The 26,130-nt window shown below is 44.0% G+C and overlaps 2 protein-coding genes across 4 annotated transcripts in view; one reads left to right on the top strand and one right to left on the bottom strand.

Moving 5' to 3' along the window:
• LNP1 (leukemia NUP98 fusion partner 1) overlaps window positions 1-7,513 on the bottom strand; it is a 34,945-nt gene extending 27,432 nt beyond the window's left edge. For 2 of the 3 annotated variants that reach the window (XM_034790070.1, XM_034790079.1), the window contains exon 1: window positions 7,315-7,513. In XM_034790070.1, the coding sequence (XP_034645961.1) occupies window positions 7,315-7,482 (168 nt within the window). In that variant the 5' untranslated portion in view covers window positions 7,483-7,513. The remainder of the gene's footprint in view (window positions 1-7,314) is intronic. The other variant, XM_034790087.1, reaches the window with a different exon arrangement.
• Window positions 7,514-7,539: 26 nt separating this feature from the next.
• TOMM70 (translocase of outer mitochondrial membrane 70) overlaps window positions 7,540-26,130 on the top strand; it is a 37,573-nt gene continuing 18,982 nt past the window's right edge. The window contains exons 1-3 of the mRNA XM_034790056.1: window positions 7,540-7,823; window positions 21,989-22,162; window positions 23,552-23,678. Coding sequence (XP_034645947.1) covers window positions 7,560-7,823; window positions 21,989-22,162; window positions 23,552-23,678 — 565 coding nt within the window. The 5' untranslated portion in view covers window positions 7,540-7,559. The remainder of the gene's footprint in view (window positions 7,824-21,988; window positions 22,163-23,551; window positions 23,679-26,130) is intronic.

The raw sequence follows: 26,130 nt of genomic DNA, 5'->3' as shown, positions 1-26,130 counted from the left end.
GCAGATGAAATTCAATGCTGATAAATATAAATACAAAATAATGCACATGGCAAAACATAATCCTAACTACACATACAAAATCATTGGGCCTAAATTAGCTGTACACGTCAAGAAAGAGATCTTGGAGTCATTGTGGATAGTTCTCTGAAAACATCTGCTCAATGTGCAGCAGCAGTCAAAAAAGCAAATAGAATGTTGGGAATCATTTGGAAAGGGTTAGATAACAAGATAGAAAATATCATAATGCCTCTATATAAATCCATGGTACGCCCATATCTTGAATACTGTGTGCAGATGTGGTCGCCCCTGCTCAAAAAAGATATATTGGATTTGGAAAAGGTACAGAGAAGGGCAACAGAAATGATTAAGGGTATTTAACACCTTCCATATGAGGAGAGATTAAAAAGACTGGGACTTTGGAAAAGAGATGACTAAGGGGGGATATGATAGAGGTCTATGAAATCATGACTGGTGTGGAGAAAGTGAATAAGGAAGTGTTATTTACTCCTTCACATAACACAAAAGCTAGGGGTCACCCAATGAAATTAATTGGCAACAGATTTAAAACAAACAAAAGAAAGTATTTCTTCACAGTCAACCTGTGAGACCCTTTGCCAGAGGATGTTGTGAAAGCCAAAACTATAACACGGTTCCAGTAAGAATTAGATAAGTTCATGGAGGATAGGTCTATCAACGACTATTAGCTAGGGTGAGCAGGGATCCAACACCATGTTCTGCATGTCACTAGCCTCTGTTTGCCAGAAGCTGGGAGTGGGCAACAGGGGATGAATCACTTGATGATTACCCTGTTCCGTTCATTCCCTATGAAGCACCTGGTATTGGCCACTGTTGGAAGAAAGGATACTGGGCTAGATGGACCATTGGTCTTACCCAGTATGGCCATTCTTATATAGAACCTAGATGCATCTTCTCCCCCCGCTGTACCCCACTAGACCCCACTCCCCTCCCAGAGCTGGGATAGAACCCAGGAGTCCTGACGGGGTCTCTCTCTCCGCAGAATTAGTAACAAAGTAAGAAAATACATTACAATTTTAAACCTAACCAGTGTCCCTTAAGTGACTTACCAATACCACAAGATGTCAGGACATGTTAGTATTAGAGCTGAGCGGGTCTAATATTTATTTAATTTTCTTTCTTATATATAGGAATTAGATACAATGCTCCTGTCCGCTAATTGCTAAGTTATCTGCCAAAAATATAGAGTTTTCAAGTGTCTAAGTAGCCCCACGAATCACAGTTAAAGTTGTGCCCCCTCACCAAAATCTGAAATGGCGCCCCTGATTGCAAAACAGAAGTTCTTTTGTGCAGCCAGAGTATTCTATGCCTGTGCCAAGTATGCACAGGAGAAGCTATCTTTGAATGATGAAATGTTAAAGATGGCAGCATTTCTGAACTTTGATGTGAAGGAAAACTGCACTTCTAAATAGGTTGAGCACTTTGTTGGCAGATACCAGCACATGTTCAATCTCTCTCCACCTGAGATAGAGAAGTTGTAACAGGAGTTTCTTGATTACCAGTTGCTGCAGAAATCAGAAATCCCTTAGCATGTATGGCAGTGGTCACCAACTCGTAGATTGCAATCAACTGGTTCATCCAGGAGCTTCTGCCAGTCGATCGCAATCTCTGGCCGCTAAAAGTCCAGCGGTGCAGCGGGGCTATGGCAGGCTCCCTGCCTGCTCTGGCCCCATGCCGCTCCCAGAAGCGGCCGGCATATTTCTGTGGCCTGGAGGGGGTGGGAGGAGTGTCCTGATTCCGAAACTCCCATTGGCCAGGAACTATGGCCAATGCGGGGGCAGCGCTTGCGGTCTCCAGTGGGAGGTCTCCGCATTTGCGGCCCGGGGGAAGGTCTCCGTGCACTGCCCATGCCCACAAGCACAACCCCCTCAGCTCCCATTGGCCACAGTTCCCAGCCAATGGGAGCTGCAGAGTTGTGCTGGTGGGTGGGGGCCGCCGCCCCCCCAGGGGCTGCAGAGACACGCCAGCTTCCGGGAGAGGTGCAGGGCCAGGGCAGGCAGGGAGACTGCCATAGCCACGCTGCACCGCCGACCAGGAGCTCCCTGTGGTAAGTGTCTCCCGGCATGAGCCTACACCTCACACCCCCTCCTGCACCCCAGTCCGGAGCCCCTCCTGCACCCAAACTCCCTCCCAGAGCCCACATCCCTCACCCCCTCCTGCACTCCAATCCCCGCCCTGAGCCCTCTCCTGCCCCCATCTGTCTCCCAGATCCCTCACCTCCTCCCACACCCCAATCCCTTGCCCCAGCCCGGAGCCCCCTCCTGCACCCAAACTCCCTCCCAGAGCCAACACCCCTTACCCCCTCCTGCACCCCAATCCCCTGCCCCAGCCCAGAGTCCCTTCCTGCACCTAAACTCCTTCCCAGAGCCTGCACCCCTCCAGCACCCCTGCCCCAGGCTCAGCCCGGAGCCCCTTTCCACACTCTGAATCCCTCGGTCCCAGCCCAGAGGCTGTACCCCCTCTCACACCCCAACTCCCTGCTCTAGCCCGGTGAAAGTGAGTGAGGGTGGAGGAGAGCGAGCGACGGAGGTAGGGGGGAATGGAGTGAGCGGGGCGGGTCCTCAGGGAAGGGGCAGGGTAGATCCTGAGTTGATTTTAAATTCAAAAAGTGATCTTCTGCGTTAAAAGGTTGGAGACCACTTGTGTATGGGATGAGGCAGCACTACAGACTGACCCAGATAACACTACTGTGCAATACAGGATGGACACTGTATGGACATATCTTAGAAATGTCAAAAACACTTGTGGTCTTCTCAATTTCCCATTACTGTCCAGGGTTGCTAGACATTTTAATTTTACCCCACTCAAATGCGGGAATGGGGAATGTGTTCAGTCTTGTTGAAAAGAATAAGACACCATTCAGACCAAATCTTGGACTAGACGGGATACTGTCCTCTATTATCCATTATCCAAGTAAATCCTGAGCCATGTTTCAAGTTTGAGCTACCAAAAGAAATTATAAAATAGCAAAGGAGGCCACATGCAATATAACAAAGCACATGAATAAAATGCAAAACCAAATTAGATATTAAAAGAAACGTGGAATTTGTCTAAGGTTTGTTAGCTTCAAATTAATTTAATTAAATTTAATTGTTTTATTTATTTTTACATTAATTTAATGTATTGTTTGGCCATGTTTTATTTTAATTAATTTATTTTGGAATCTGATTATTTTAGTTTCCTATAAATATAATATGAGCAATAATATATAAACCAAATAATACTTGTAGTGTAAAGTGTTTTCCAAATGGATGATCACTAAGACAAGGTGATATGCAAAATAATGTTTTCTTTTTTGTTTAGGTTTATATAAAAACAGTTTGTTTATTAACATATCTCTTGTTCTGTCCACTGACTTTGTTCCTAAACCAGGGGTTATTAATTCTGGTCCTCAGGGATCTCCAACCATCCAGGTTTTTGCTCCAACCAGCGAATCATTGTTTTTATTAAAATCCACTGGTTTGCATTGCATATAGAATTCTCATGTGCTCTAGACTAATATGAACTAGGACATTTGTTTTATAGGCAATATTAAGCAGTCTACATTTTAAAACAAACTATTAAGTGCTGGTTGGATTAAAAACCTGGACTATTGGATGTCACCAAGGACCAAAGAGGAGAGTTCCTGTCTTAAGCACTACCTGGAAAGTCTCACTCTTTGGCCTTGAATCTCACTCTTTGGGGCTGTAAATCTCTCTCTTAAGGACAGCCAACCCTTGGCATCTCTGTCTCAGGCATATGCTTTTCTCATTATGAGGAGGGAGAAATCAGTCTAAATCCTTCTCTGCCTACCACAGGGATCTCTCTGCGTGTACTGGGGAGCAAGGAAGTAAGGGGCGAATTCTGTGCTGCTCAAGCACACCATGAGTTGGCAACTAATATTGTTTTTATGGCTATATGCCAGTGCATACTTGGTTCAAGGTGTTTAGTGCCAGCTTCTAAAGGGGAACGGACTCCTTTTCAGTGAGAGTCCAGCCAGTTTTCTTGTCTACAGAATCACTAAGGGAAAGACAGAGCACGAGTATGTTGGCCAACGTTTTGGTAGAAAAGAAAAGAATGGAGAAGAAAAGAAACAATGGTTAATGCAACCTGGTCAGGGAAAAAACAGAGAGGGGTAGTGATACCCTGTCCTGGTGATCATGTCGATAAGTGTCATAACACAGCAGCACAAGGGGGCAGAATAACAGTTGAATGTGCAACCTTCATTTTGGTATCACCTGACTTTCAAGCGTTTTACTTTGCAACCTTAACATTCTTTGATCTTTGTAAACATTGGCACTTTTGTTTGGAATAATGATCAAAGTTCTTTAAATAGCTCATTTCTCTCCCACCTACAAAGAAAGCCAACAAGTTACCTGCAGGGAGCAAAATGCTTAGTACAGCTGAGCAAAAAATAATAACAGAGCAAACTTTCCTATTTGCCCTTAGGTGAGTGCTCCAGGTGAGCAAGTGGAGGCAGCAATGGCAAAAATTCCACTCCCTCCAGTCAGACCTCCAAGCAGGCAAGTACCATCATCATCCATGATCAATGGTCATCTCCCACCCCTGAGAGAGTCAAGCAAGCAGTCACCAGCACCATTATCATCTATGGCATCTGCTCCCCTCCCTCCATTAAGAGCTCCAGACAAGGAAGCTTCTTCCTCCCTTTCCTCCTGCTCCTCGACCACAAAGGTTTTTCTTCCTCCATTGAATGTTTTAGACAAGAAAGAAGCAGTAACAATCAAACCCCCTTTTCTCCCTCCACTGAGTTCTTTCATCGAACATGCAGAATCAACAGCATCAGCAGCAAACTTTTCTTTTCAGGTGAGTGCTCCTTTCAAGTCAATGGCAGCACCAATGGCACCTTTCTCAGGGGAATGTGTGACATGCCCCGGAGTGCAATCCAGACTGTAGAACCCATGTCCCCTTTAACGCTCCTGCCCAGACTGTCTCTTACACTGCTATGCCAGTGAACTGCAAACCCCTCCAGGCTCTGTTCACTCAGCCATCAGCATGCAGAGGCACACCCAGCTAAATTGCATGAAGGCTCTCCCAAGCCACATGAACTGTATATAGGGAGACACCAGCAAATTCCCCCAACCCTAGCCTTACACCCCAGAAATGTGCATCTTACACAGCTCAAGACCTTCTTGATCAGTGTAAGCCCATTTATTAGTTTGCCACTCCTTCAAGGGTACTGGACATGCCCCAACTTCAGTAATCTGGGCAGATCCCCCAAGCACTTTAAACCACTGATTCTCAAACTTTTGTACTGGTGACCCCTTTCACACAGCAAGCATTTTAGTGCGACCCCCTTTTAAATTGAAAACACCTTTTTATATATTTAACACCATTATAAATACTGGAGGCAAAGCGGGCCTTGGGGTGGAGGCTGACAGCTCACGACCCCCCACATAATAACCTCACGACCCCCTCAGGGGTCCCAACCCCCAGTTTGAGAACCCCTGCTTTAAACCAACTCACTAGTTTAGATTAAACCTCGAAATAAGTTTATTAACTAAAGAAGATAGATTGTAAGTGATTATCAGTGGTAGGCATAAAGGTCAGACTTGGTTACATAAGAAATAAAAAATAAACATGCATTCTAAATCCTAAACTTTATCAGGCTAAGCAAGATTTCAATCAAACAGTTTTTCTCACCCTACTGGATGTTGCAGGCAGTTTTCAGTTCACAGTTCATATTAACTAGACAGCTTTCTAGTTAGGTCCATCCCTTCCACCCAGTTCAAGGAGACTTCTCTTTGTCTTCCAAACAATCTTGCTTCCAGGTGTAGAGATGGGGGAGGAGAAAGCAGCCCCGTGGTGATATCACTGTCCCTCATTTATACTTTTCTCCAGGTGCTAGAAAAATCTATGCTGTGTCATGGGATTAGACTGCCCCGATAGTGTACATGCTCGAGCAACTATCTTTGTTTAAACTCCCCTGCTCAAGAATAGCTGGTGATGGTCGCTTAACACCTGGCTGCATGTTGGTCACTCTTTTGTTATCTCTGAGGAGCTAATTTGTGGGCATTTCCCAGACTCTCAACTCATTTCAGTAACCAACATATATAGCAAAATCTCATAACTACATATACAAAGCGGATACATGCATTTCAACAGGATAGTAACACTCAACAGATTATAACTTTCCAAATGATACCTCACAAGGCATATTTTGTACAAAACAGATCATCATATAACAGTGTTGAATAGGTGGGTACAGGGGGTAACATGGCATACAGAATGTCACAGAAGGTGCCATGCAAAAAAATAGCTGCAGTGATTAATTTTCCTTCTCTTTCTGATGTTTGGAGATAGGAAATAGTTGAGGAAGGGGCTGCTGAAAAGCTAGGAACAATTTCTCTTAGCACAACTGGAGAGCCAGCTTCTCCAGTTTGCTAAAACATCTTTGTGCTAGGTAAGCAGTGCAAAGTTGCCATAAAATGGCTGGCAAAGCCAGTGGAGAATTCCCTCATGAGCTAGGGAACTCTCTGCTAGTGTAAAGCTGGTGGAGATGCCAGAACTGTCTCCTATGTCAGCCATGGCCCAGCCATAAGAAGGAGGGGTGTGGCACAGCTGGTTGTAATTGGGGCTGGGGAGATGGCATGGCAGAGTAGAGCTCTCAAACATCTGATTCTTCAATGGTGTCTGGTCCCTGATGGACCTCACACCGGCAACGTAAATTAGGGCTGAACCTCTGAGTTATATAATGTTATATAAATACAGGAGAATCACAGCTTTTATTTAAGAAAAAAGTTAGTTTCCATCCTCTACGGGAATGGCTCAGCACCTTTCAGGATCTATCCCAATATAACTGAAGTCTCATTGCATAAGGTTGCCAATTCTTGTGATTTTATCACACATCTTGTGATATTTGGGATTTGACTGAAAGCCCCAGCTCCTTGAGTCATGTGATTTCAGGAGAACCTCTGCTTTCATTTAAAAACAACAACAATCTAGTAATTTTCTAGTGCTCAGGGCTGCGCAGAGTAGCTTGAAAATGCAAACCCTAAAGTCTCAAAAGACAGAAGGCAAATATACGGGACCCAGCACAGCACCCAATTGTTTTTAAGAAAACCTCCTGTGTTTGGGGGCCAGACTCTGACTGTTGAATGCTTGGGGCTGGCCACATTGTATTAGCATCCATGCCCAGCAGCCTGTGCCCTCCCCCTGGCCTGGTGCATTAACTGGGGTGGGGAGGATCCGCCTTCCCCTGTAGGATGCACTCATGCTAGTAGAAGCAGAGTGTTCCCTGCTCTCCCCGCTGAACTCCTAAGGGGGAACCACTGCACTTACCCCTCTCCGCCAACAGGTGGCGCCGACACGTCTGTGTCTGAGCCCGGGGGAAGGGGCTGGCACTGCACGTACCCCGCTCCGTCGGCAGGTGGCGCCGCCGCCCCTTGTCTGCGGCGAACCCGGCCGCGCGGCGCATGGAAGTGCTTCCCCCTGACCCCTTCCCGGCATGCCGCGGGTTTCCGGTGACCCCTCTCTCTGCTCTCTCCACCCTCCCCCCGGCTGGCGCTGCGAGCGGAGCGGGGATCATGGCCGCCTCGAAGCCCGTGGAGGCCGCTGCTGCGGCGGGGGGAGGCGGCGGCTCCGGCTCGGGGCTGCCGCGCTGGCAGGTGGCCCTGGCGCTGGGGGCGCCGCTGCTGCTCGGGGCCGGCGCGCTCTACCTGTGGGCTCGGCGGCGGCGCCCGGCGCGCGGGAAGGGGCCGAGCGAGAGGAAGACGCCGGAGGGAAGGGCCAGCCCGGGCCCCGCCGCCCCCGGGGGCAGCCAGCCCGACGGGCCCGGGCACGAGGAGATGGTGAGGGGGGGCGTGTCTCGGGTCATCGGGGCCGGGANCCCCCCCCCCGCGAGTTCCGCGGCGCCCAGCCCCGCGCTGAGTCCCGCTCTCCGCCGAGCAGCCCGGGCAGGGGCGGAGCGAGGAGCCGCCCTGGGAGTTAATCACGCTCCCGGGACCGGTTTTTACGCTCGTGTTTTTTTTTTTTTTTTTTTTTTTTTTGGAGGAGAAAAGCGCGTGGCCCGAGGGGGCGAATGGGCGAGTCCGCCTGTCTGTCGTTACTAGGCTTCCCAGCCTGACACCTGCCCCCGGGGTGTGGGAGAGACTTAGCTCTGCAGTAGCGCTTGAGGTGAAGAGGCTCTGAGCGCAGGGTAGAGAGCTCTCCTATCGGTTTAGACCTTGTCTTCACCAAAGGTTACTTCGGTATAATTTACATGGCTCGGGGGTGTGAATAATCCATACCCCTGAGCGATGTAAGGCCTTGTCCACACTTACCGATGCATTGGCGGTCGATTTAGCAAGACCTGCTAAATCGACTGCTGATCGCTCTCCCTTCGACTCCTGTTTTCCACCTGAAGTGCAAGGGGAGTCGACGGGAGAGCGACCCAGTCAACATCGCGTAATGTGGACCCCACGGTAAGTAGATCTAAGTACGTCGACTTCAGCTACATTATTCATGTAACTGAAGTTGTGTAACTTAGATCGATCTCCCCTCCCCCCGTAGTGTAGACAAGGCCTACGTTACATGACCTAAGAGCTGGTGCAGTCCGCACTATAGCTATCGCAGTGGCAGGAGTTATTAAGCCCTCTCCTATCGTCTCTTAGGGTATGTCTACACTATGAAATTAGTTCAAATTTATAGAAGCCGGTTTTATTGAAATCGGTTGTATACAGCCGATTGTGTATGTCCACACAATAAAATGCTCTAGGTGCTCTAGTCGGCAGACCGCGTCCACAGTACGAGGCTAGCGTCGACTTCCGGAGCATTGCACTATGGGTAGCTATCCCACAGCTATCCCACAGTTCCCGCAGTCTCTGCCGCCCCTTGGAATTCTGGGTTGAGATCCCAATGCCCGGATGATGCAAAACAGTGTCGCGGGCGGTTCTGGGTACATGTCGTCAGGCCCCTCCCTCCCCCGTCACAGCAACGGCAGACAATAGATTCGCGCCTTTTTATCTGGGTTACCTGGGTTACCTGTGCAGACAACATGGAGCCCGCTCAGCACAGCTGAGCTCACCATCACCATATGTCCTCTGGGTGCCGGCAGACGTGGGACTGCATTGCTACACAGCAGCAGCTGCTAACTGCCTTTTGGCGGTAGACGGTGCAGTAGACTGGTAGCCTTCATCGGCGATCTGGGTGCTGGCAGCCGTGGGGCTTGCCTTTTGGCAGTAAATGGTGTATTATGACTGTTAGCCGGCCTATTACAAGTCGGGTCATCGCACGTTAGCAGAGTCTTCCCTGAGCAGCAGCTCGTACAATAGGCCTGAAGACCATCGTCATACACCGCCCAGTATTTGCTGCCAAGCACCCAGAAAGATGCCGAGGGCTATCAGTCACGCTGCACCGTCGTCTTAAGATGTAAAAAATAGATTTTCTCTGTATTCATTTGCTTCCCCCTCCCTCCGTCAACAGGGTTTTCAGTTTAATCTTTGGGGGGGACCAGTCTGTGACAGTTGTTTGTGTCTCTCCCTGATGCACAGCCACCGTTCTTTATTTTAATTCCCTGTGCCTGTACGCCATGTCGTCACTCGGCCCCCCTCCCTCCTTCCCCTAGGCCGTCAGATACTACGTTTGCGCCACAGCTCGAGCCGAGAAGCGGTTCGCGCCTTTTCTTTGAATTCTGGGTTGAGATCCCAATGCCCGGATGATGCAAAACAGTGTCGCGGGCGGTTCTGGGTACATGTCGTCAGGCCCCTCCCCCCTCGTCACAGCAACGGCAGACAATAGATTCGCGCCTTTTTACCTGGGTTACCTGTGCAGACAACATACCACGGCAAGCATGGAGCCCGCTCAGCTCAGCTGAGCTCACCGTCACCATATGTCCTCTGGGTGCCGGCAGACGTGGGACTGCATTGCTACACAGCAGCAGCTGCTAACTGCCTTTTGGCGGTAGACGGTGTAGCATGAGTGATAGCCGTGGGGCTGGCAGCCGTAGTGCTGCATTGCACCAGCCCCTTGCAGGCGATGGTATATTATGACTGGTACCCGTCGTCGTCGTACTGGTATGGCTGTCAATCATGGCCACCTGGGCAGACATGCTACTGTTTCGATGATGACGGTTACCAGTCATAATATACTATTTTCTGCCAATTGCCCAATATTGTCTGCTAAGCACCCAGAAGAGGCCGAGGGCGATGCTGGGTGCTGGCGGACGTGGGGCTGGCAGACGTGGGGCTGCATTGCTACACAGCAGCAGCCCCTTGCCTTTTGGCAGATGATGGCATATTATGATTGGTACCCGTCATCGTCATACTGGTATGGCTGTCACTCATGCTGCAGCGTCGGCTGCCACCTTAAGATGTAAAAAATAGATTTGTTCTGTGTTCATTTGCTTCCCCTTCCTCCGTGAAATCAACGGCCTGCTAAGCCCAGGGTTTCCAGTTTAATCTTTGGGGGGACCATTCTGTGTGACAGTTGTTTGTGTTTCTCCCTGTTCCTGTACCTGTACGCCATGTCGTCACTCGGCCCTCCCTCCCTCCCGCCCTCCTTCTCCTGGTCCATCAGATACTACTTTCGCGCCTTTTTTCTGACCAGGCGCCATAGCTAGCACTGGGATCATGGAGCCCGCTCAGATCACCGCGACAATTATGAGCACTATGAACACCACGCGCATTGTCCTGGAGTACATGCAGAGCCAGAACATGCCAAGGCGAAACCCGGACCAGGCGAGGAGGCGATTGCAGCGCGGCGACGAGAGTGATGAGGAAATTGACATGGCCATAGACCTCTCACAAGGCACAGGCCCCAGCAATGTGGAAATCATGGTGTTACTGGGGCAGGTTGATACCGTGGAACGCCGATTCTGGGCCCGGGAAACAAGCACAGACTGGTGGGACCGCATCGTGCTGCAGGTATGGGACGATTCCCAGTGGCTGCGAAACTTTCGCATGCGTAAGGGCACTTTCATGGAACTTTGTGACTTGCTTTCCCCTGCCCTGAAACGCCAGGATACCAAGATGAGAGCAGCCCTCACAGTTGAGAAGCGAGTGGCGATAGCCCTGTGGAAGCTTGCAACGCCAGACAGCTACCGGTCAGTCGGGAATCAATTTGGAGTGGGCAAATCTACGGTGGGGGCTGCTGTGATCCAATTTGCCAGGGCAATGAAAGACCTGGTGATAGCAAGGGTAGTGACTCTGGGCAACGTGCAGTCAATAGTGGATGGTTTTGCTGAAATGGGATTCCCAAACTGTGGCGGGGCCATAGACGGAACCCATATCCCTATCTTGTCACCGGAGCACCAAGCCACCAACTACATAAACCGCAAGGGGTACTTTTCAATGCTGCTGCAAGCCCTGGTGGATCACAAGGGACGTTTCACCAACATCAACGTGGGATGGCCGGGAAAGGTACATGATGCTCGCGTCTTCAGGAACTCTGCTCTGTTTCGAAAGCTGGAGGAAGGGACTTTCTTCCCGGACCAGAAAGTGACCATTGGGGATGTTGAAATGCCTATCGTGATCCTTGGGGACCCAGCCTACCCCTTAATGCCATGGCTCATGAAGCCATACACAGGCAGCCTGGACAGGAGTCAGGACCTGTTCAACTACAGGCTGAGCAAGTGCCGAATGGTGGTGGAATGTGCATTTGGACGTTTAAAAGCGCGCTGGCGCAGCTTACTGACTCGCTCAGACCTCAGCGAAAAGAATATCCCCATTGTTATTGCTGCTTGCTGTGCGCTCCACAATATCTGTGAGAGTAAGGGGGAGACATTTATGGCGGGGTGGGAGGTTGAGGCAACTCGCCTGGCCGCTGATTACGCGCAGCCAGACACCAGGGCGGTTAGAGGAGCACAGCAGGGCGCGGTGCGCATCAGAGAAGCTTTGAAAACGAGTTTTGTGACTGGCCAGGCTACTGTGTGAAACTTCTGTTTGTTTCTCCTTGATGAACCCTCCAACCCCCCCCCCGACCCGGTTCACTCTACTTCCCTGTAAACCAACCACCCCACCCCACCCTCCCCTCCCCTCCCGCTTGCAGAGGCAATAAAGTCATTGTTTTTTCACATTCATGCATTCTTTATTAGTTCCTTACAGAGGTAGGGGGATAATTGCCAAGGTAGCAGGGATGGGTGGGGGAGGAGGGATGGAAAAGGACACACTGCATTTTAAAACTTTAACTCTTATTGAAGCCCAGCCTTCTGATGCTTGGGCGATCATCTGGGGTGGAGTGACTGGGTGGACGGAGGCCCCCCCCACCGTGTTCTTGGGCGTCTGGGTGACGAGGCTATGGAACTTGGGGAGGAGGGCTGTTGGTTACACAGGGGCTGTAGCGGCGGTCTCTGCTCCTGCTGCCTTTCCTGCAACTCAACCATACGCTCNTTAATTCGGTTTAACGCTGCTAAAGTCGACCTAAACCCGTAGTGTAGACCAGGCCTTAGAGCATCTCCACCACAAATGCTACAACGTCACAGCTGAATCGGGAAGCTGTGCTGCTGTAAGTGCTGTAGTGTAGATGTAGCCACAGTAATTCCTGCCTCTGTGAGAGGCGGTAGTCTTGTCGGTGGGAGAAGCTCTCTCACTGACATAGCACTGTCCACACTGGCACTTAGGTTGGTATAATTTACATTGCTCAGGGGTGTGGATTATTCACAATCCTTAGTGACGTAATTTATACTGAAGTAATTTGAAGTGTGCGCTTAGCCTCGCTCCTGCTGATGTCAGTGCGGAGTAACATGCTGAAAGCGGTGGGTTAAAACTGGTGCGAGAGGAGAATCGGCACCTTATTTTGGGGGTGGACTGCTGTGTCCAGTCTAGTGTGGTGGTTTTTATGTTCTTGCCATGGGGGTGGAGTGTGAGTGGTTCTGAGACAGACATAGCTAGTCTGCATCATCCTGCCTTAACTTGGCAGTGTTACCTAGTATTAGTGTACAGCTAGCGTTCATGTTTAGTTTATTAACTTAAATGGTCAGCTTTTAGTTTTCAGGACTCTTTTGCTTGTTTAGTTATTCATGTTTCCTTTATTTATTTGGTCTTTTGAGTGACTTGTTATGAAACACTAATTTGGCTGCTTCCCAGTGCTGATAAATCAGTTTTGAGAAGGAATATGAGTGTGATTGAGAGAATCCCATCATGCAGTATGAATTATCTACAAGTAATTGGATCTGGAAAGACATTATTGCTCCATAAATGTATCTTGTTTCTAAAACAATAAATATGTACATGCAAATTTTCTGAGACTAAGATGGAAAGGGAAATTGTAGCTGTTGGCTCTAGTTTGGGGACTTATATTATTCTGAAGTGCTGGGTAGAATAGACTAGAAATGAGCATAGGATCAGGAGCAAAATCTTATTTTCTTTAAATATGAAGCCAGCATATCTGATCCATAGTCAGTTATTCAGATTTGCATTCAAAGCAGAGATTAAATCTGTATGCATGAGTAGGTAGGATCTCCAAACTTACGTTGACTATGTGCAGAATAAACGTTGAGAATTTTCAAGTAAATCAGTGAATTGGTTGTGATCTTTTTTTAAACTGCACTTTTTTTATTTCTCTAGCAAATTCCTGAATTTTTACATTTGAAAATTGACTTATAAATTATAGCAAAATGTAAGATGTGGACTACTTTGTAAGTTTCTTAGTGTTAAATTTTGATTTATTTACATTAGCCATAACTGTTTTTGTTTACATTGTGACTGTTGTAGAGTATTTTTATTATCAAAAGGACTCTCCAGCATCTGAAAACAGGTTTGTACTAGAAAGCTTTGCCACGATAGCTATGTTGGTTGATAGTGTGGGGTTTTCTCCAAAGTAGTTATGCTGGTAAAAGCACCAGTGTAGATGCAGTTATATCAGTATAAAAGTTCCCCTAGTGTAGATCTTAAGCCTTCATTTAAAAATAAACTATTTCTAACTCGTTGTTATGAAAAAAAATTAAAATATAGAAGTTCAAACCAAGACACTATTGCTCTACTAAGTGTGCAGACAGTGGAAAAACACTTTTGAGTTGCCCTATTATCTCAATGGGTGGTTAAACCCATTCTTAGAATTTAGTTACATGACAGCTATTTCACTGCTGACCACTTTAGCAGAAATGTCAATCTAATTGACAAATGCATTTGGTGCAGTGTTTGTCATAGATCCTTTTGATTACTGATCTGATGATATAATTGACAAATATATTTAGCCATTTAAAGTCTTAGGTGTCAAAACTTTAAATGGCAAACCCACTTGATGATGAACACAGATAACATGAATCCAAGTGTTGATGTCTAAAACTGTTTTCAAATCCACTTGTCATCTTAATATCGAGGGCCTACAATGGCTCTGCAGCTATTGTTGTGTTGACTTTTTTACTTGAAGTAGGAGTTAAATCTTTTATGTATGAAAAACTTGGGGATCATGGGGATTAGACTAGATGATCCTTGCGGTCCCTTCTAACCCTATGATGATTCTATGAAAATATTGAGTATCTCCCAATTTGCAAGTGTTGGATTCTCTTTAGAATGTCAAACTTTTTTTCAGATACCTCTGCTAAAGAAATTTCTTACTGCTAGAGCTGTGCATTTTTTTTTATGTATGTTTTGATCAACTACATGATCCATAGTTCCTTGAAGGGTGTCCATGCAAAGTAATGATTCTGAAAACTGAAACCATTTGGTAAATTTGCAGAAGAGGTAGAGCAAAGTTAATCAGATTTACCCTACCCAGGCATGTGCATAGTCCATCAACACACAGCATGGTGCCAGCAGTAGACTGGGCCATACTGCTGCTTTTCTGGAATTTCTTCTGATATCCTGGTGGAAAAATAGCTTATGAAGTATACGATTTTGCTACACGTAACTTGACAGCTATATATATTTTTGTCATAAAATTAACAATATCACTTTTACCTGCAGCCACCACAGTATTTTACTGACTAGCTTCTTGCAGCATTGAATTGTACAGGTTGACTATCACCCATTTGAGGTAGCATAATCTTTTAAAAAGCTTTAAATGTACAGGCCTTTAATTTCACTGAAAAATTAATGATTATTGGAATTACTGTAATGCAGGGGGTCTCAAACTGGGGGTCGGGACCCCTCAGGGGATTGGGAGGTTATTACATGGGGGGTTCACGAGCTGTCAGCCTCTACCCCAAATCCCGCTTTGCCTCCAACATTTATAATGGTGTTAAATATATAAAAAAGTATTTTTAATTTATTAGGGGGGTCACGCTCAGAGGCTTGCTATGTTAAAGGGGTCATGAGTACAAAAGTTTGAGAACCACTGCTGTAATGCCTTGTTCTTGTATCATGGATTTGTCTTTGAAATCAGTCCAGATTTAATCCCAAATGTACAAATTAGAATCTATACTATATTTATACAGTCGAAATGGGCAATGTATGTTTATGGGTGGCAGAAGCTTGTTGTGTAACTTTATGTGCAATCTAGATCAGTGGTTCTCAACCTATCCAGACTACCTTTCAAGAGTCTGATTTGTCTTCCGTTCCCTAAATTTCACCTTACTTAAAAACTACTTGCTTACAAAATCAGACATAAAAATAGAAAAGTGTCACAGCACACTATTGCTGAGAAATTGCTTACTTTCTCATTTTTTACTATATAATTATAAAATAAATCAATTGGAATAAAAAATTGCACACTCCTTTCAGTGTATAGTATATAGAGCAGTATAAACAAGTCATTGGCTGTATGAAATTTTAGTTTGTACTGACTTCGCTAGTACTTTTTCTGTAGCCTGTTGTAAAACTAGGCAGATATCTATATGAGTTCATGTACCACCTCTGCATCTTGAGAACCACTGATCTAGATCTCATACATTCTTGCGTGTTGCATTCTTTTATATTGCTTTTTTGTTCATTTGAAAACCCACTTATTTTCTGAAGTGCCATCTCATTTTCTTGTAAACCCCTTTACAAGGGTCTGGTGTCTGCCCTGTTTTAGGGCAGGTCTAGACTGGGACTTGAACTGGCCTAGGTACAACTTTCAGGGATGTGGAAAAATCCACACTCCTGAGAGACGTAGCTATGGTGACCTCTGGCATAGACAGTGCTAGGTCAATGGAAGAATTCTTCAGTCCACCTAGCTACCGTCTCTCAGGGGGGTGGAATACCTACACCGACAAGAGAATCCCTCTCGTCAGAATAGGTAGAGTCTACACTAAAGTGCTACAGCAATGCAGCTGCAGCGGTTTAAGTGTTGACATACCCTTATTTAAGCTTAATACTCTTTTGACTACACTTAAAACTGCAGCTGCACCATAGTAGTGCTTCAATGAAGACGCTACCTACACAGACAGGACGGGTTCTCCCGTCGGCATATGCAAACCACCTTCCTGAGAGGCAGTAGCTAGGTTGACAGGAGGATTTTTCACACCCCTGAGCGACGTAGTTATACCAACTTAATTTCCTAGCATAGACCAGGCTTAGTTTTCCCTGCTGCTTGGCAGTTCCCATTTCTCTTCAGACACGTTACTTTGAAGATCAGCTAGTTAAGGCTCATACATAAGGAGTTCCGTGTACTATTGCAGTTGTCATTATTTCTCTTTTAGAATCTGTCGTAAATTGGGATGCAGATTAATCAGTAACATAATTGGTCACAAAGTTCAAGATTGCTTTGATTTGGTGCATATTTAGACCATAAAATGTTGAAATAGTTAAATTATTTTGTTGCATCAGAACAGCTTCATGCTAGATTCAGTCTTTCTGTTGAACCAATAGTAACTCCAGTCCGTCCAGCCCACCGCGGCTGGGTCCTTCTGGCTGGACGAGCCAACATGGCCAGGGTTGCTCCGGCCGGCTGGCCACTGGGGTTAACAGTTAAGGTCTGGTTAACAGTAAACCTAATGCTAACCGGTTAACCTTTTACATCCCTAGTCTGCACTCTGTCAGTGTGTTGAAAATAATCCTATAGTTCAAACAACCCTCCTGAATTTTTTTGTTGTGAAGGGGGTGCCATGCTGTGATGCCAGTGCTTAGCTCAAGAATCTTTCCTTTGTATTACTATTAGTACCCAGTAAGTATTTTACCTATGTACTGCCTTTTCATATTCAGACAGTGTAACTATTTTTTTTTTGCTTTAGGTTTGTAGAGACCTCTAGAAAAGCTGATGATAATGCTAATTGGGTTGGGGGAGGGGAGAGGAAGGCTTAGTAGTAAGAAGCAACTGTAAAACTAATCTTTCTGGTGTTTCTTTGTGTTTAAACGTAGAGAAGTAAATTACTGTGTTCCATAAAGTTATTCATCAGTGGGAGTGTAATAGCATAGATCACTGGTGGTTCTCTGGCAGCTTATATGTGCTCTGCTAAACCTATCCATGGACAAGTAAATCAAATAAAAACTAAAAATAAAAAGAATTAGATAAACTGTTTAAACAACAACAACAAAACCCTACATTACACTCTGCAAAAATCAGATCTTTGAAATATCTAGTTCTTCATGCAAGGAAAGTGGTTATTTACCAAAATGAAAGAACACCCTTTAAAGATGTTTAGAGAAGCTGTGAATGCACTTAAAATTTTGAATTTTGGGATTTTACATCTGTTTCCCTCCATTCTCCTGCAAATTACTGCAGAAAAGTTTCTGGCATGGTACAAACCCTGGATCTTTCTATAACATATATTGGTAGTACATGGATTATGAACATCATTTAGTCTTGTTATAAAGGCTGCCTAGCTGTTCCATAGTTAAGGTTGTGTTAAGATTTGCACATAAAGCACAGAATAAAAATCTTTGCCACATGTAAATAACAATGTATCCTCCAACTTACTGCACTTAGTTTATGAGTAAAGAATTAATTTTCAAGTAAATCTGTGTCACAATTTGAGTTGTTAAAATTTTAAAACAGGTCCTCAGAGTAATTTTTTGTTTAACTAGACCCTGTTTTGGCTTCCTATATGGAGTACATTCCTGATAGATTTTATCCCAGCTTTAAGTGCATATGTTGTTTGTTGTCATGTCTGTTTATTATATTTGTTGCATGTACTTAAATGTCAGCATTAACTATTTCACCAATCATTTTAATTGACTTCTTTAAGTTTCAGCGTTAACACCCATGTGGGCCGGTTCACATTTCTGAGAAGCAAAATTGTCTCTTCTGGCACTACTGATTTTACTTCTGAATTCCTAGTCCTATTCTTCTTGCCGACCCAGTCCCAGCCTCCTCTCCTCAGGATTCCCATCTCAGTCTCCTTGTACAGCCAGTCCAAGTCTCTCTCCTCCCCACAGCTCCTCATCCTACTCTCCTTGTTCAACCAGTTTCAGCCTCCCCATCTCCCTTTAGTTCCCAGTCTCCTTCCAATCTGAAGTCCCAGGCTCACCATATGCCATGTCCCAGTCTATTCCTCTCTCTTCCCCATGGCCTGCCTCGAATCCCCTCTACAGTCAAATCAGGTGGCTGAACTGTTTTGGCTGAAATTTCAAAATTTAATCCTGAAGCAGACACCTGGAATGTAAAATAGATCGTTATAAGCAAATGAAAACAGGGTTTTTATAATAGGAAATGGGCAACCTGAATAGGAAGGCAGTGTATCCTAGTAGCTAGAGCACTGGACTGGGACTTAGGAGACCTGGGTTCTGTTTCCAGCTTAGCCACTGGCCTGTTGGATAACCTAGAGCAAGTCATTTCACCTCCCAGTGCCTCAGTTTCTCTATCTGTAAAATGGGAGTAATAATACTGACTTCATTTGTTAAAGCATTTTAAGATTTACTGATCAAAAGCACTATATGAGTTAGGTAGGATTATTATAGGCAATACTACCAGCTATGCACATAGCATATGAAGGATTTTGGGATGAGATACTATTAATGTGTAAGCTATCCTTCTGGTAGTATATGCACATAATTCATTAAAATATGCACTTGTTGGCAAATGTTTCAAATATTAACTTGTAACAATCTAGCTTCTGTATACTTTGTTGTAAAGTAGTAAACTCAGTAGACAAATGTAAAGGTGCTCTTAAAGTAGGCTTTTGTCCTAGTAGTTCTGTTTACCCATTTTTATAGACTTAATCTCTATAACCTTTTGAGTTTTCAGGGAGGACTGCATGCAGAATAAAGTGCAATTTTTAATATTTCTCTTTAGTTTCCCAAAAGCACTTTCCAAAAGTGTACAATAGATTTTATGGTTAAATTTTACAAAACAATTCCTATCACAATTTGTAATAGTAGTACAAAGGGGTATTTTGGACACTTCTACTATTTGTATTGTAGAAGAAATGATCCAGAGTCAATTTTTATGGGAGTTATAAACCCCATGGAACGAGAACAGGGGTACTTGTGGCACCTTAGAGACTAACAAATTTATTTGAGCATAAGCTTTCGGGATGTAGCCCACGAAAGCTTATGCTCAAATAAATTTGTTAGTCTCTAAGGTGCCACAAGTACCCCTGTTCTTTTTGCGGATACAGACTAACACGGCTGCTACTCTGAAACCTATGGAAATAAAACTTTGTAACGGGTGCTGTCACAATTCTGTATTACCTCAAATGTTACTTCTATAATTATGAAGAAACTAGAGTCCTGCTTTTTCAAACAGTAATTTAGGAATCCCTGCCAATGTAAAACATCAGACAAGTCATTATTTGGGATCAAGAGATATAACACTGGCATTTTACAGAGTGCAGGCCAAATGACTGTTTAGTCCAATGTATTGTATGTCTACTATCGCCAAAGAGTTTGAAGACAGTGGTCTACTCTTTATTTTCAAGTGTAAAAATAGATTGGTATTATCTTTTGAATGTAATTTTAATAAAATATAAGCCATGCAGAATGGGAAGGTTGTCAAAGTGATTGCACAAAGTGTTTTACTGGGAATAACTCATGGGGCGGGGGGAAATCTTCTGTGGAACTGCACACTTTTTCTTTATAACCTATCAAATATATCATGGCAATTGGAGAGACTTAATTAGAAATCAATACAGAAGTGTTCTACACGTTGTTAATGGGTCTAAGAGATAAATGATGATCTCTACAGAGACTAAGTGAATGACATTGTTCTGTTTTTGTTACTTTCTTCAGTTTTCTGTGTACTTACAGTAATATTTTTCTATGCCTGTCAGTTTGAACAGTGGTAAAACCTAAAAACAGTTAGTGGGAGTTGCATCTGAAAGGAAGTTCACACTTATATATCAGTAAAAGATTAGTCTGAGGTTCAGTTTAACTTTCAGACTAATCAAACGTGATCATTTTGATATGATGAGAGAGAACTATTTTTTTTTACTCTAGCAGAAACATGCTTACGTGTATGCATGTGCCTATAATTAAATATTTACAAAGGTACATAAAAACAGGGTTATGCTGAGACGTAAATCCTCCTTTCACAAACAAAATCAGGAAATTCAAAGTTCTCTTCTTTGCAGTATGAAGGTAAATTAAGGTGACTTGTCAAAGGATCTCAAACCTCATATATCTAGCCAAAAGGATAGGTTTTAAATAAATAAATTGTGATAGTCTTTGTGTCTTAACCTATGTTTTTGATTTCACTTATTAATCATTGTGCTCTATCAGTTTGAGATATAGTCAATTAAAAAAAAAGTTTAGAGTAGCATCAGGTGCTACAGTTGACCCAAGATCTCCCTGCCCATTTTTACAGTTTTACAAATATTTTTTTCCATTACTAAAAATATTTTCATATTGTGAAAGATGCACACAAACAAGGGGAACTGACTAGCTTAGACTGTTGCCCATGCATTAAAATGAAAGATGTTTTTCATTTTAGCCTATTAAAGTTGTCTAAGGCCATGTCTACACTCTGCGTGCTACAGCGGCGTAGCTAAGCTGCTGTAACCCTTTAGGGTTGACACAGAATATAGCAACGGAAGAGATTTTTCTGCTGTTCTGGGAACTCCACCGCCACATGCAACAGTAGTTAGGTTGACAGAAGCATTCTTCCATCAACCTAGCTGTGTCTACTCCAGGGGCGAGGTTGGCCTAGCTAGGTGCTCAGGGTTGTCAATTTTCAATTGTCAATTCAGCACCCCTGAATGCTGTAACTGTCAACCTAAATTTAAGTGTAAACCAGATCTAAGTATTAATTGTAACAACAGTAGTAGGAGGGGAGGTCAGCAGTATGGGTTGTTGATGCTGTCCTTTTAACTGTAACAAAAATTCTGGGCTGGTTTCTATCTGGCATATGTGATCTGAGACTGAAAACAAAGACTGGCCTCCACCTCAGGCTCCTTATGAACACGGAATGGCAGGGGCACCTTATTCTGTATTTTGGAGAGATCACATACCTAATTGGCCATGTGGCGTTCTCTCAAAATGTGTGTGATTCAACAGGCAGAGCAGACCCAGAGGCGGAATATAGTAAGGAAGCAGGCCATCTTGGGAAGGCCATCTCTCTTTCTTTTGCCGTAAACAACAGAGAGTGGTAGGCCAGTTCTCATTTTCAGTCTGAGGTTAGATGGGCAGGTCACTTAAAGCTCTCAAGAGGTTAACAGCTTGCCTGGTGTATAAAGCGATTAAACTTTGCTTTCCTAAACAGGTTTTGCTTCTCCTGATCAATAGGACTTTTCACAGCATATTCTTTGTCAACGTGTTTCACACAGCACTAATTCAGCACAGGTGAATGACATGTATGCACTTTAGTAAGGGACAAATTTCCTTCTTGAGCTGTTTTGAGGCTGTTCTATTTTTTCACATTGATGCTATCATTTAAACTACAGAAATAGCTTTTACAAACCAGTCTCCTTGTTTTTTGTAGCTCATAAGTCATGTGGCCTAAACCCCTTCTCACTCCCCCCCCCCCCCCAAAAAAAAAAAACCCCTGCCTAGCTTTATAAAGAAGAAGCATGCTGTTTGTTGATGGTGTGTCAGGAAGTCCATTTAGAAGCTGTTCTGCCATGTTATGTACTTGCAAAAGGTGGCTGCGTTATGTCCTGCCTGAAATCCACAAAGAAGGATGTTCAGAGACCCAATTGGGAGTCAGCCCCCCCACATTTATTTATTACTCACTCTGTAGCTCTTCTTATTTGTACATTGCGGGCGAAGTGTGGCAGACCAGTCACTTTGTTTTTTTTCTTTTTCAGAGCCCTCTTGATAGAGCCCAAGCAGCAAAGAACAAAGGCAACAAGTATTTTAAAGCAGGAAAATATGAGCAAGCCATTCAGTGCTACACGGAGGCCATCAGTTTATGTCCCCCTGAGAAAAACATTGACCTTTCTACTTTCTACCAGAACAGAGCTGCTGCATATGAACAACTGGTATGAAGCTTGAACTTTAAAATGTGTTTTTGCACTCCGAAAAGTGCTATGTCTTCTTCCTCTGGCCTCCCCGACTCCAGCACATGCCAGAATAGTGCTGCCTTCCTTCTTGCATGTAGAAAGCAGAATCCCATCACCTGTACCCTCAATATTCACTAGCCCCCGACTCATAGACTTTAAGGCCAGAAGGGACCACTGTGATCATCTAATCTGACCTCCTGCACATTGCAGGCCGCAGAACCTCACCCCCCCACCCCCCTCCTGTAATAGACCCATAACCTCTGTCTGAGATACTGAAGTTCTCAAATCATGATTTAAAGACTTCAAGTTAAAGAGAATCCACCATTTACTTTAGTTTAAACCAGCAAGTGACCCGTGCTGCATGCTGCAGAGGAAGACGCACACAAAACCAACCAACCAAAAAAACAACAAATCTCGTGTCTTAGCTACTATGACCTCTATTCCTTCCCGATCCCAAATACTCAAGATCTAATTAAAAGTTAATTTCTATTGACTTGCTCTAGTCTGTTTTATAGGCCTTGGGAGAAGAAGACAAACACTAGTCCTGCTGCTTAAAAACTGGCCTTCTGTATGTGGATGTCAGCTTTGTATTTTAAAGTACCAGATAGAGACTTGGGCTCTGGCAGTTACAAAAGTCTCACATTGAAAACTGAATGAGTTTGGTGTGAAAGCTAGAGGAGGAATAAATATGGGGGGTTTTCTTAACACCACTTGTTTGACTCTGTAATTATAAAGCAGTTTCATTTGAGAAAGACTTTTATATACCCCAGTGACTGGTTATGGGTGAGTTTCCTCTTTTCTGATTATTTTAAAGCACCAGTGTTGGTTTAATACTGATTTTACATGTGGTAAAGAATGAGATCTCATTTGGGGGTTCTCATTTTTTATAGTGTAGACCACACCTTAATAGAGATTCTTGAGGACCACCTCTACTCCTGTGTGCTATTGCATAACATCCCTATGAAGTAACTCCTTCAAAAAGTTAATCTCGTGGTATGCTTTTGCTCATGATTTCATCTTTCCTTCCCATCTGTTGTGTCCCTGTGTTTTAGTCCTCTGCTCCTTTGCACATGCTTTCCTGCCATTTCATTGTCTTCTCCTACATGTGCTGCCTAACTGCCTGGTTCCCTGGAAATTCCTTTCCCATATCCTTTGTCCTCTTCTAGTAGTGGCTCCCACAGCTTCTGATCCTACGTGACTAATTGAAAAACATGCAGAAATAACTGGAAACCAAGAGGAGGAACCAGTGTCATAAGAATTACAGCTATAATCACTTGGCTGGGGCTCTGAAATTGAGAAATTAGCTATTATTATAATGCCCTTTGAATGAGTAGTACCTTTTTAACTAAGCTGTTTTTATACCTGCAGCAAAAATGGAAAGAAGTGGCACAAGATTGCACAAAGGCAGTTGAGCTTAATCCTAAATATGTGAAAGCTCTCTTCAGACGTGCAAAGGCATATGAGAAACTAGATAATAAGAAGGAATGTTTAGAAGGTGGGTACTTTTCTGTGTATGTACTTGAAATGAAGTTAAGTTAATATTTAAGAGAATGAAACTTCAGAGCACATGATAGAACTCTTTGTTCTATTTCTGTAAATGTGGTGGAATACACAGTAACTCCTTTAAAACTATTAATTCAAAGCTACTATATGTACTTTTTTTCTTCAGTTAAATTTCTCTATCCTTAGGTGCATCTTTCAATCTATGAGCAATTAATTGGTTTAGATCTTAGAAATTAGTTGCTCTTACTGCAGCTGTTTGTTATGCTCATGTTTCAGTAAACACCCTATGCTTTAAAGAAAGATTCAGCTAAATAAGGGAAAATACACTGTTAATTAAGATGTTAAGTCATTCTAATTTCATGCCCTAACAAAAAAATGTTCCTTCCTGTCCGTTCTGGAGGAGCAGAATTAGTCTAGAAACCTATATTCTTTTTGGGGGGTGGGAGAGAAGTGCATTATAATGGTGGGGAAAACATCCCAAAAATAGCTATTAAATTCCCTTAAATCCTGTGGTCTGCTGTTCAAAGGGACACCAACAAAAACAGAACTCTTACAAAACTCTTTGTCTGCCATTACCTAGAACAACTAAGATCACAAGAAAAGGAAGATAGGAAAGTTTGTTTTTCATTCAAGATCTCTGCCTCAAAACCCTATTGAGAACCCCAACCCTTCCTACTGGGGGAATGTTTAAGACATTGGAGGAGGAGAAGGTTAACTGTACACATTCACCCTGAATCTAGCAGATTCAGTATTACATACTGCTGTTGATTTTGTATCTTTGCTTATCCCTCTGAAAGGGCTATATTTGCTCTCACCTCTTTGATATATTACTGAAAATATGCTTACGTATATAAAGTTGTATAAATAATTGCAGCAAGTTCCCTTTGTATAAGTTTATTTGGCAAATGGAGTCGCCCTTCCATACTGAATGGTGTTATGAGCATTTTCCAGAACTCCCACCTCACTCTAAGCAGAGTTTCAAATTGTCTTCAGTTTCAATGAGGGGCAAGTCTGCTATCATCTTTTAAGTGAGAATACAGTGTTAATTGTCTTCCTCCATGCCATTTAATCAAACCACAATGTAAGTTGGCAAGTCTGTTGAAATGTATTTCCTGAAACTATCTTTTCACTAATAGACAATATTTCAAGTTGTCCCTTTAACACAATTGCTTAGGTCACATCTGCACTTCATTCCTACTGATGTGTGTTCATGAAAAATTAAATTGTTCTCAATCATACTGATGTTCATCCCCAAATTGGGGATGAAAAACAATGCTATAAATTACTTGGTGGCTGTAGGAAGGAAATAATCAGTTGGTTTCATTAGAGGCTCCTTAAGCTGAGAAAAAAAGGACCTTTAGTTGTTTGTCGCTTTCTTTACTGAGCGAGATGCCTTTCTATTACTTAGGAATAACTATAAAAATAATGGGTTAGTAGAGGACACTTTCCTTGTAACCATTCAGGATTACAGAAAATACAGTGTGGCCCGGTCTTCAGTTACCAGTAGATTGGCGCTGTGGCAGTCGATGCAGCAGGTGTCGATTTAGTGCATCTTCCTTGCTAAATTGATTGCAGAGCGCTCTCTGTTCGACTCTGGTAAAGTACCACTACGAGACGAGTAAGGGAAGTTGACAGGAGAGCACAGCGCAGTGTAGACATGTAACTGGAGTAGCGTAACTTAGGTCAACTTACACAATAGTATAGACAAGCCCTGAGAAAGGCAAGGATGGAAAGCTTGGATTTTACTACAGGAGTCAAATTGACCCCTACATTTGAAATAGAAGTCCCGTTCATTGCAAATTAATAACCTTGAGTGCTGAGTCGATGGGAATGATATTCCAGACTTGTGCTGGTTTGTGATAGGCATCTTTCCAATATTTCACTGTCTCCCTTCCACCCCCACCTCCACCCCACCCCACCCCCCAAAAAAGGGTGAGGGAGGACTTGAGTAGAAGTATAGTAATATGGGAAAACCTGGTCAGTATTGCATGCATATACTGAGGGTTTTTTTAAAAAAATTGTCACCTAAATTTATCTCCCATCTCTTGAGGAACTGTGGGAAAAGATTATTTTATGTCCAATTAGTCCTTGTGACTGTATGGGTCCATGCAGGTGTATTAACCAGAGCAGCATTAGAACAATGATTCTTTTGTCACGCTACCCAAAGTGTTGAGGAAGCATCATGCATGGGTGGAAGTGGATACAACGTGGACTTAACACTAGCAAGGAGGTAGCACAGTGGCGGGATTTCCTTTTAAACTTGCCCTGTTCCCCAGGCATAGATGAAGGCTGTGCAGTTTGAGTGGAGCTTGTAAAGAACACTGATCAGATGGGAAGGTGCAGGATACAGGGCAGGAAAGGATAGGAACTTGAAAACTTAGAAAATTAGAGATCTTAGAGAGCAATAAGAGACCTAGTCACTAAACAGGAATTCCATGTTAGCG

This window comes from Trachemys scripta, chromosome 1, assembly GCF_013100865.1.
Source record: "Trachemys scripta elegans isolate TJP31775 chromosome 1, CAS_Tse_1.0, whole genome shotgun sequence".
In the NCBI taxonomy this organism is placed as follows: Eukaryota; Metazoa; Chordata; order Testudines; family Emydidae; genus Trachemys; species Trachemys scripta.
The sequence above is the reverse complement of the archived record's forward strand: the minus strand, read 5'-3'. Positions and strand labels throughout refer to the sequence as shown.